Here is a 12,317-nt window from a genome sequence, read left to right on the forward strand (position 1 = left end):
CTCAGATATCAAAAGGATTAAGCTCTGTTGGAGCCCTTTCCAGGTTTTCGGGCTCGTGGTGGTGGTCGGGTCCGGGTCGCTCCTCGCCTCCTTGCTGTAGGTTGGATTCCTGCTCCACCCGCACTTCCTGTCGGAGCAGACGGTGTTCCTCTGAATTTCCCATGTACTTGCGTACAGTTCTCGCCGTTCCCAGCAGTACCGCCTTCTGCATGACTTTATAGATATTTTCGTCCAACTGAAGCTTCCTCAAGTTCTCTAGCAGTTTCTTCGGTATCAGGCCTGTAGATGATAGGACAATAGGGATGGTCTTGATATCTTTCAGCTTCCACTGTCTCCTGGTTTGTTCCTCGAGATCTCTGTACTTTGAAATTTTTTCAGTGTGCCTATCTAGAAGATTGTTATTATTTGGAATCGCCACATCGATGAATAGTGCTCTGTCCTCATCCTTATTGAGCAATATGAGGTCTGGTCTATTGTGGGTTATTTTCCGGTCTGTGAGAACCGTGCGATCCCAGTAGAGCTTGTGATGTTCATTTTCCAATACAGCATCTGGATGGTAATTGTAATAAGGAACCTTTTTCGAACTCAGAAGTTGGTGTTTCAGTGCCAATTCTTGGTGAAGAATCTTGGCAACGGCATCATGTCTATTTTTGTACTCCGTGCCCGCGAACTTCTGACATCCCCCGGTGATGTGCTGGATAGTTTCATGTGTCGCACAGCCATAACGACAGCTATCGTCCGCCACTGAGGCATCCTTGGCGATGTATTTCATGTAATTTCTTGTTGGAATCACCTGATCCTGGATGGCGAGCATGAAACCCTCTGTCTCAGGAAACAACCTTCCGGAAGTCAACCAGTAGTTCGACGCAGATATGTCGACGTAATCATGGTTGACCTCATTCTGGTGCCTCCCATGTAGAGGTTTGCCAATCAGTTTCTGCATTTTACTTTCTGCAGAGTGTTCGACGGTTTCCAAGTGATCCTGGTGTAGCTTTAACGGTGTGGAAGTATCAGCAACACAAACTACTCGATGGAGTTCTGACGAAGCTGCCTTGCTCAAGAAATATTTTCGAAGTCCTTCAATTTCCTGGGACATACGGTTGGACAAATCAACAATTCCTCTACCCCCAAGATGTCGTGGCAGCTCTGTCCGTTCTATTGAGCTTTTGGGGTGATGTTTATTGTGTTTAGTCAGCATCGTCCGTATTTTTCTCTGTAAAGCTGCTAAATCGGTGGTCGTCCAAGAGATAATACCAAATGAATAGCTCAGCGCCGAGCAAGCGTAGGTGTTGATCGCTTTTATCAGGTTCTTGCTGTTAAGACCAGTTCTCATTATCCTTCTAAATCTTCGGGTAAACTCCTCCGTTAATTCTTTCTTCATCTGGGTCTGATTGATTTTTCTTGCCTGTTTTATGCCTAGATACTTGTATGTGTCTCCTTCCTTCAATGCTTCAATTTCTGCACCTTCCTTGAGTTTGAACGTACCATCTTCCATTTTCCCTCTGGTTATGTTTAGCAGTCGGCATTTTTCTAGTCCAAACTTCATTTTGATGTCTTCCGAGAATCCTTCCACCATTTTCAGCATCAGTTGCATTTGTTTTTTGGTAGATGCGAAGAGTTTCAAATCGTCCATATAAAGGAGATGATTCAGTTTCATCATAGTTCTACTGCCGCTCTTGATGGAGAATCCGTAGTCCGTAGAATTCAATCTATGAGACAAGGGATTCAGGGCCATGCAGAACCACAGAGGGCTCAGCGAGTATCCTTGGAAAATTCCGCGTCTTATTGGAATAGGTCCTGTTGTAATGGAGCAATCTGCTGCTTTCATTTGAAGACTAGTACGCCAGGTTGACATGGCGTTTTTAAGGAACTTAACAATATTGGGATCCACCTTGTAAATCTTCAAGATCGTCAAGAGCCATTCGTGAGGTATAGAATCGAATGCTTTTTTGTAGTCTATGTACGCAGCGTAAAGATTCCTTCGCTTGGAGAACGCTTGATTGCAGATAACTGAATCTATTATTAGTTGTTCTTTGCACCCTCGGCTGTCTTTGGTGCATCCTTTCTGTTGCATGACGATGATGTTATTCCTTTCGCAATGGTTGTAAATTCGATTCGAAATGCACGATGTGATTAATTTGTACATCGTTGGAAGACATGTGATTGGTCGGTACTTGGATGGGTCTTCTGTATTCCTTTGGTCTTTAGGTAACAGGTATGTTGTGCCATGTGTAAGGAATACTGGCATTCTTTCAGGATTTTCAATGACATCATTTATTGCGGAGGTCAATTTGTCATGCATGATCCAAAGTTTCTTGATCCAGAAGTTCTGTAATCCATCAGGCCCAGGTGCTTTCCAGTTGTGCAGTCCTCTGATAGCTGATTTGACTTCTTCAATTGTGATCATGTCATGCTGCATCGGCTCATATTTTATAGCTTCAGATTTTTCATCTTCAATCCATCCGGTATTTCCATTGAACTGAGGTTTCGTTGATAATTGTTCGGTCCAGAATTGTTCAATGGCTTCCTTTGGTGGTAACTTTCCATTTTCTCCATCCGACGATGTGAGTGACCGGTAGAAAGATTCTTCGGACTTTTCGAATGAATTATTGTCTCTTTTCCGGCTATAATTGCTTTTATATCTCCTCAGGCGTTCTGCATACAGACTTAATTTTTGCTTCAGAGTGTCAAGGCAATGGTGTGCTGTAGCATTCTCCGTCTCTCGTTCGGTGTGTGTTCTGTTTCTATCGATGATTTCTTTGGCAGCTTTCACAACCTTCCTTCCGCGATTCCCGTTCAAGTACTCCGTCAGTCGTCCAATATCTCTTCTTAGCCTTTCTGTTTTGTGTTGAAGACGTTTCTGCCATGCTGGCGCGTGTAATTTGTGTAATTTTGGACCATCGTTGTTCGTTCGGCGAATTTTTGCCCCCATGGTTTTAGCTGTCGTTAGCGCTGCACAGTGAAAAACTAGATGCAGATATTCCAATGAACTTCCGTTCTGTAGGTATTCAGGTAAAACGTCCTTATTCAAGATGTCGATTATAAGTGACAGTTTCTTGGATGTATTGAGTCGTGGAGGTGCTACTCGATGAAGAGGATCTGTTCCTTCCAGTTCGGCAAAGTATCTCCTCATGTCAGAGTCAACTTGTCGGTGGAGCTCTTCCCTATCGTCCTGGTATTCAGGCTCACTTGCGTTGCAAGATGGACTTTCAGTATCAGTTTCTTCTGCCTGTTGTTGCCCCGGCATGTGAATTTCATCAGAGGTGTTGGTGTTATTCTCTATTGTAGGCGGACGCTGAAGTTCTCGTTTGATTGCGTCGATTCGGGCCGTAGGTATTAGTTCATTTCTCAGAATTACGCGGTACTGGTCTGCCACCCGTTGTTCAGTGACATTGAGATTTGGGTAGGCGTTGCAGAATTCCTCATGGAGCCTTTTTCTATAGTTGTTCGTGTTCTGCCCTAGTCCCGTGATGGAGTTATATATGCGCACAATAGTTTCATTCATGGACGTTGTCCACTTCATGCGCTTTCTAACTAACCCCGCTTGGGTGAGCACTGGCTGAATATCCTGCGCAGCACCTTCAGCGGTTCGAGTCGACAATTGAATTGGACTCGTTGGTTGCTATTGTTGCTTTGGAGCTGTAGCTTCTTTTGCAGCAGGAGCCCGCTTCCTCAACATCCTACCACCGACGTCCCGCATGCTGTCATGTCCAGCGCCGGCTCCAGACATGCCCTGACGATCCCCAGGCAGCGACTTGTTTCCGAGGCTTCTCGTTATCACCATTTTCATGGGTTTGTGCTCCCCTTTCTCGGTTTGGGTGAGGGGTAGAGAAATGAGATATTATTATTATTATTATTATTATAGTGCGGATGTTTATCTCATTACTGAGAGCAATTTGTGTCATGGAATAAGTGACTCTGAGATCTTTGACTTGTCACAGTATGGGGTCTTCCGTAGAGATCGCGAAAGTGCGGACTGTGCTAAAAGTAAAAAGTGAGGTGGTGGTGTCCTAATTGCTGTGCGGAATAGCATTTCGGTTACTCATCAGCCACATCTTCAAAGTGATGCTGAGGATTTGTGGGTCACCATATTCGACCATCATCATGGTTGGAAAATACACATCTGCTGTGTCTATCTACCACCAAGGGACAACTCGGCCAGAATGTGCTTCACCACTAAACTGCAGAACAATTTTGATCATCTGTCAGGTGAAGCAATGCTTATATACGGTGACTTCAATTTTCCGCACATTGAGTGGACTTCCAGTGAGTGTGGTTCTTTTTTTATTCCAACAAATGTCGATAACACAAACTCACCTTTGATAGATTTTTTGGCATTTGCTGAGTTTTCTCAACATAACTTCATAAAGAACATAGACGATAGAATTCTCGATTTGGTGTTTTCTACGAGAGTTGAAGTTACGGGTTTAAATGAATGCGACATTGCTTTGGTAACTTCTGAGTCCTATCATCCACCAATTGAATTTTATATGCGATTTCCCGGTAATGTTGCACTTCGTGATGAGTTCTCCATATTTCGCAATTTCAAGAAGGCAAATTACATTGAACTAAATAATTTTTTTTCAAACCATGACTGGGATTCCATATTGATGAACAAACCTGTCAATGAGGCTGTCTCAATATTTTACGATGTTCTTGCCGAAGGTTCTGATTTATTTGTGCCAAAAATTATAATAAAAAACAAAAGGTTTCCTAAGTATTTCTCCAAGTCAACTATTAAATATATAAAACAAAAAAATTTATCGCATAAAAAATGGAAGAAATTTCAACTACCCTATTACTTCGAGAAATTCAGGGGATTTAGAAAATTAAGAAGGATCAGTATTTCTGATGATTTTAAAAATTATATTGAACATATTCAAATTGGACTAAGAGATTGTCCGAAAAAATTTTGGAACTATATAAGAGATAACAGAAAAGATGGAGGTATACCAAATAAAATGTATTCTACTGATGAATCTGCTGATACTGGTGAGTGTATTTGTAGTCTATTTGCTTCCTACTTCAAACTCTATCAGCAGGTCCGTCACATATCTGAGCAATATACCAACAACATTGTATTGAACTGTATTTCTTTTACAGCAGATAATGTACTGGAGAAGATTAATTCTATAAATGTACATGAGGGTGCGGGCTTTGACGGATATCCTTCTAGTTTCGTTAAAAACTGTGGCCCCTCTCTATGTTATCCACTTTCAATTTTATTCAATAATTCCGTTGAGTCCGGCACTTTTCCGGACATCTGGAAGGTTGGATTGTTGGTTCCAATTTATAAGAACTCTGGCAGTAGAAGTTTAGTCGATAACTATCGCGGTAAGTTGTCAATTTTTTGCAAGGTTTTTGAGAGTATGGTTCAAGATTCAATGTTCGGTGTTTTGAAAGCCTCAATTATTGACTGTCAGCATGGCTTTTTCTCAAAACGCTCAATCGAAACGAATCTGGTCGTATACTCACAGTATGTTGCTTCGGCATTGGACGAACGAACCCAGGTTGATTCGATATACACGGATTTCACCAAAGCGTTTGACAGAATTGATAACCTTTTGATGACTAAACTTGCCAGGATCGGTATTCATGGGGATCTTCTGAGATGGTTTCCTTCATATCTATATAATAGGTCTCAGTTGGTTACGGCTATCGGTTATAAATCCGCGCCATTCGTGGTAACATCTGGAGTTTCACAGGGCTTTAATCTTGGCCCACTATTGTTTATTCTCTTCATAAACGATTTGAAATCCTGCTTTAAATTTTGTCATATTCTTTTGTATGCGGACGATTTGAAGGTATTTATGAAGGTTGCGACAATCCTTGACTGCATAAGAATTCAACAATATCTCGATGAATTCACTGACTATTGTCGGACCAATATGTTGGAGCTCAATATTAGAAAGTGTATGTGTATTTTATTCTCTCGAAGCACTGAACTTTTGCACTTCGATTATCATTTGAACGACTTTATACTTAACCGTGAGACTAGAGTGAGAGACTTAGGCGTGATATTTGACTCAAAGATGTCTTTCAATCTACATATAGATTATTTAATTGATTCCTGTAGCAAATTACTCGGTTTTCTCTGCAGGACATGTAAAAATTTTAATGATGAGTCGGCCATAAAATCGATTTTTTATTCACTTATTCATAGTAGACCGAACTTTGCCAGTGTTATTTGGAGCCCACAATATAATATACATAAAATCAGGCTCGAGAGACTTTAAAATAAATTTATCAGATTTCTAAATTATAAAATCACAAAAGTTCACGTGAACGAGGGAATGGGGGAGCTCCGAATTAAATATAATATACGATTATTGGAAATAAATAGACTTAATAATGATTTAATTTTTCTTTTCAAAATATTGAATGGTTTCTATGATTCCTCTGAATTGATATCAATGGTCTTACATCATGTCCTTCCAAGAAATACTAGAAATAGGCAGCTCCTTGCAATACCACCTTATAGTACAAATCTCGGTAGAAATTCACCTTTAATTAAAATGTGTATTGAGTTTAATACGTACTGTGGAAGCTTTGATGTCTTTACAATGAGTTTGTTTAGATTTAGAAGAACATTACGAAATATTATTAAACTGAGTTAGAATAAGGGTATCTTTAGAACTGTTTATACTGAGAATTATTTTGTTTTTTTTTTTTTTTTGGACTTGTATTCTGAACACCGTTTTGTTTACTTAAAGTTTCATGTGATGCATTTGTGGGTACTGTTGTGGGATTCATCCTGTTTGTATCCTAAATTGATAAATAAATAAATAAATAAATAAAACCTCTATAACTTGTTGTTTCATGGAATCCAAAAAAACATACCAACATTCATCAGATGTGATGTAGCTCATGTTGTGAAATTACTTGTCCAACTGAAACCATCCATTATCAAAGATCACGAACGAAACAATTTCACGTTAGAAGCCTCACTAAAGTTCTTCTCTGCTCTGATGTAAGAGATTTAGAAAATATTCTCTTTGCAATATTTGTGGTATGTTTGAGTGAAACTGATGGAACAGATAAATCAGGAAAACCAACTCTATCTCAACGGAAAAAAGAGTTTCTAAAAAATCTGATAAGTGAATCAACAGAAGAAAAAATAATTTTAGAAAATGTTTGCGTGGATGAAGGAGCTGACATAGCAAATACGGAATTTCTTGAATATGATGACTGCGAATCGAAGTTCAAAACTTGGTCTTTATCTATTTTGGACAGAGCGAAGACGGCAATTGAGGAAGAGAACGATGGGGATCACGATAATATGCAATACTTGCCATAGATTATAAAACCAATAATCAATTTGTGTAAATTATTGCCGCTTTGGACAGCAGTGATGACACCTATCTTGAAAAATAGTGGAACAGTCTGTTCCAGTGCCAGCGTAGAAAGTAATTTCCATAATATAAAAAACCGAATTTTTCATAATTTTCAATTACCCATTAGGGTAGACGACATGATTAAAAGGCATGTCGACAGCATCGAAGGAGTAATGCGTCTTGCTAGTTCCAAAGTTTCAACAGGCCAACTACTGTTGAAATATCTTCAGAGCCATCGGAAAATTGTGACAAATTAGCTATAGAAGAGGACTTATCTATTGAAAATTGGGGAGGCGAGGGTATTGTTAAGAAAAAACGCCCTAGAAAGTCATATTTAGAACCGCAGAAGGAAGTGGGCTTTAATCAATCTTGCAGAAAAAACTCAAATTATACCAATTGCCCATTTGAGAAACGCTAATGCAAGTGATTTGAAACCAATAAAAATAAATGGATCAAAATATGTCATCACAAATACATGTGCCATAGATTCTCTTCTACAAATTTTAAGTAGTGCATTTTGTGATTCGCCTCAATTCAGATCAACAATCCAGAACTGGTCTGAAGGTGAGGAAATTGCTGAAAACTACATAATTTCTATTGTCCAGAAACTAGTGTCTGGAAAAATGACAGCTCAAGTTTATGAATTAAGATGTAAACTTATGCAAGCAGTTCAAGAAGAACAAAGTTTACCTAATAATTTGAAGGTAATATCATGTGTCACAACCCTTACAGAGCTGCTAAAGAATTTAATGAAAGCCAATTTTTTACCTTGGTGTAAAACTGCTAGGGTTTTCTGTAATGGCTGTAACTATGAAGAGATAATTCGTACAGCTTCTGTACCAGTCAGTGGTAAGGATGATATCGAAAAAAGTGTGGAAACTTCCCTTCCGAAGAGAAAAATCTTTTGCCATAACTGTAGGAGGATGTCGAGAGAAATAGCATATACGATCAATGATTGTTTTCTATGCATGAAATGGACAGATGAAAAGGGAGCAGATCAATGTTGCAAATTGTCGGAAGTTAGAAGTTGCATTTCTCTTCTGCAAATAACTTATAATTTGAGAGGGATAATAGAAATAATTGGGGGCGACCAGGATTCTATAGGACATTTCGTGGCTTATGCAAAAAGATTAAGAGGGAAGTGGGAAAAATACGACGATTTGAACAAGAAAGCTGAACATCATATTCATGAGGATACGAAAGTGTCAACAACCCTCCTGATATATACTTGCCAAGAATATATATTTTTGTTTCTCATTTTTTCTGAAATTATTAATTTTTGTTTGTACTATATATTTATATATAGCCAATTGTCAATAAAGTTTCAGAAGTTTTTTGAATTTCTTCCCCGTTTTTTCAATTTTCTACTGAATAACCACTGGTATATCTATGGGAGATGATTCCCCAATATAAGGGTCCTGTAGCTTTCCTCGAACAACTGAAGAATAGGAGAATCATCACTTGGAAGACTGGACCTGGTCGAAAGGCCCTCCCAGTCAAAAGCAAGATTTGGCCATTATCAATTTGAGTACTGAAGGCATTTCTAACGACGAGGGTGATCCACCACCAAGATCAGCAGAAGATTTTTGACGCAGAGATGATATTCCTCCCAATGCAATTGAAAAACAAGTTATGTACCTATGATTATCTATTTTTTTCTTCAGTCATCATCAAGTCTCGAAATAAGTTTGGATGAAGGCTGTATTATTCGCCTTTTTTCTCGTTTTCTGCTCTGTTTCTTTGTTTCAGATATTTTTTCGAAATGGAAAGAGGATAAAGAAATTTTTATGTCAATGTAAAGGAAGCCCTTCAGTATTAAAAGCTTATTCTGTAAACAAATTTGTCATCACTACACTTCTCAAGGGTAGACAGGGTTTTTTTACTGAGGTTTTTCCCTAAGCTCTTGTATCATACTCTAAATTGTATGGTACCCCGTTACACTAACCTTTGCTAGAACTCATACATATGCTATATTGTTTGATAACTAAAAATGTATTGCTGACATTCAAAAGAATATATATATGTTACGGCTAAAGATAGGTGTGAACATAAACTTAAGATTAGCCGGCTAAACTTAGGTTTAGTTTCGGGTATTGGCTAATGTTAGTTTCTTCTATCTTCAGCCGGCTAAACTTAAGTGTAACCACATCCCATCAGCTTAAAATGTACAAGGCTTGAGGCGCAAATTTTTGGCAATTATAAAAGAATGTAAAGAAATAGTAGGTAATACGAGTGCAATGAAACTATTAATGCAATGCAATTTTTGTATGAATTTCACATATTTTAATAGCAGGAAAGCATTCTGTTAAGCAGTTGAGAAATTGGAGAATGAACATATATTTGTTTCAACTGTGTCTCAACGAATTCTTATTGACGAATCTAAAAATCTAAACGCTTGATGACAAAATTCGGAATTGCTATTTTGAGTGTGAGGGAAAACTGTAGTGTTAAAGATTATTTTTCATCTTGTTATTATTCATAATTTGAAGAGAATTGAATGAGCAAAAGGAGAGAATGAAAATGAGAATGATGCCGCGAACTTCCTCATGAAAATACCAAAGGTCAAATTCTAGAAAAATATAAGTAGAATCTTGTTTGTAGTTAACCGGACTATTTGCCTGATAAGCTTTACGATGAATGCACTTGTATACCCCGGGATGATTCATCAAGGGTGGCGTATTTTGGAACCCGTATGTTCAATGACTCGAGAAGAAATTTTCAACAAAATCAGCTAGAAAAAGTGTTTTCAACTATGTTCATGTTCATAGTTTTTTTGTTGTTCTTTTTTGCGGAAGAATTGGTTCGAAAGAAATTGCAACTTTAGAAATATATGTAGTTCCAATTTCGTAATTTTTCCATAAACCCAATTATTGAATGGTGGGGAAAATATAATTTTGTTAACAGGAAGAATTTTCTATGTCTAATATCCCATTTCCTTGTGGGGTGTCATCATGGTTTTTCACAAATTGGGCTTGATTTGAAGAGCCTAAGCAGATGAAAATAACTGGTTAAATGTTAAATTGAAAACCCATGGGCGTTATGTAATACAATCCCAATACATTCGATGCTCTTTTGCATATTTCAATTTTTAAAATTAAAACAAAAAAGTGGCCGTGTGCTTTCGTTCTCTCCAATCCGTCCATTCATGACTTTCATGAGACATCACCTCTCCGCGTGTACATCGAATACATTTTTAGCCGTTCCGTTTTGGGTAATGTGCACATTAGCCGGCTAAAGATGAAATGCCCTGACGCAGATGAATATTTTATCGAACTTTAGCCGATCCTCGAATATAAACCTAAGTTTAGCCGGCTAATCTTAAGTTTATGCTCACACCTATCTTTAGCCGTAACATATATATATATATATATATATATATATATTTATATTTATAAATATTTTGTTTCTGATTTTATACTACAAATGTACTCAAACACTCTACTTTCATAAATTGTTTGAATCAGTTGTTGGAATATTTATTATGACTATTAAGACAAAAACTTGAAAATAATAATCCTTTTTTTTTTTAATAATGAGATATTTAGATCTCTGCATCTTTCCTCAAGGAAACAAATAACCTCATCACGTGTTTTGAAAATTTTTATTTCAACATTCTTTATCTATCAGCTATATTTACTTTCTTCTGGATTACGATGAAGAATCATCGGTTTTACCACTACCATCCAATTTTCTTCCATTCTCGTCAATTTTACTTCAACATGATTTGCGTTGGACTAGAATTTACAAACATAAAGATTTCTAAATAGAATGCTGCTTTCTCTTCACAAGATATTAGTGTTCTCAGAATAATAATAGTCTCCTTCCTTGTTTCGAAACGTTTTTAATGTTTTGTTCTTCATTCATTCAGCTCCAACTCTCCATAACATCAATAAGCTTGTTGATTTTGCGACATAGTATACGAGAAAATATGAAGAATACTCTTATTTTAGAAAACGTTCATTCATTAGATAGCGTCCAGCTTAGATTCAAATGTTGGGTTCTTTGAATTTTTGGTAATTTCATGGTACACGTAATGGTCATAATGAGAAAAAAAAACAGGAAGACGTAGGTGATACCTTGTGTCCCAAAAAGGTTCATCAAATAGATGAAAAACTATATTCCGAAATTCATTTCATTCGATAAAACCGGTTGTGAGGTAGAACCAAGGATACATTTCTTATGGTTTTTAAACAGCCTGTATCTTTTGAACCGAGCCGATTAGGAAAATATTGTGAAGGAAAAAAAATTTCTTTTGACCTCAACAATCCACTGTTAAAATATGGGATTGACCACGCTGGAAATTACGATGATATGAGCTACAAGAATCTTATTTCTCCAGATCTAAGCTCTTGTATCTCATGCCGAATTATTATTATTATTATTATCATTACAATTAGAGTTAAGAATAACCTATGTAACTCACAATAAAAAAAAAAAAAAAAAAAAAATTACATACGGCTCATGCTTGTGAATTCGGAAAAAAAAATTAGATTAAATTAAAGTAACGAAATACTGTCCATATAAAAGAAAAACTAAGTCCTCCACTGAAAATGAAACACGCACTTCCAACTGGTCACAAGTATGATTATGAGTACCCCGTTACACTAACCTCTGTTAGAACTCATACATATGCTATATTATTCGATGAGTAAAAATGTCGTATTTTGGAGTTAACAGAAACAACATCAATAGCGGAAAAATGAATCGTTTTGTTTAGTCACGGCCAACTAATAACTAAAGGACGGATTGTCTTACTGCTGGAGCAATAAAGCTGTTTATCGAAATGGTTTTTTTTTCGAACAAAGTGCCCTGGCGAATTTGATCACCCATTTTTCGACCAATGGTACTGGTCATTCGCTCGCACATAGCTAGATATCAATGAAAATCGCTGACTTTTACGTGGTCCACCTAAGGTGGCCAAGAAAATTCAATTTCCAAATTTTCCAAACCTATATTAGATTTTTCAGTTTTTTCTTCAGCACT

At 37.4% G+C, this 12,317-nt stretch overlaps 1 protein-coding gene across 1 annotated transcript in view; it reads left to right on the forward strand.

Annotated features, from left to right (window-relative positions):
- The first annotated feature begins 4,007 nt into the window (after positions 1-4,007).
- LOC123317996 (glutamate receptor ionotropic, kainate 2) overlaps positions 4,008-12,317 on the forward strand; it is a 227,011-nt gene continuing 218,701 nt past the window's right edge. Inside the window, exon 1 of the mRNA XM_044904641.1 lies at positions 4,008-4,266. Coding sequence (XP_044760576.1) covers positions 4,164-4,266 — 103 coding nt within the window. The 5' untranslated portion in view covers positions 4,008-4,163. The remainder of the gene's footprint in view (positions 4,267-12,317) is intronic.

Source organism: Coccinella septempunctata, chromosome 7 (assembly GCF_907165205.1).
Source record: "Coccinella septempunctata chromosome 7, icCocSept1.1, whole genome shotgun sequence".
NCBI lineage: Eukaryota > Metazoa > Arthropoda > Insecta > Coleoptera > Coccinellidae > Coccinella > Coccinella septempunctata.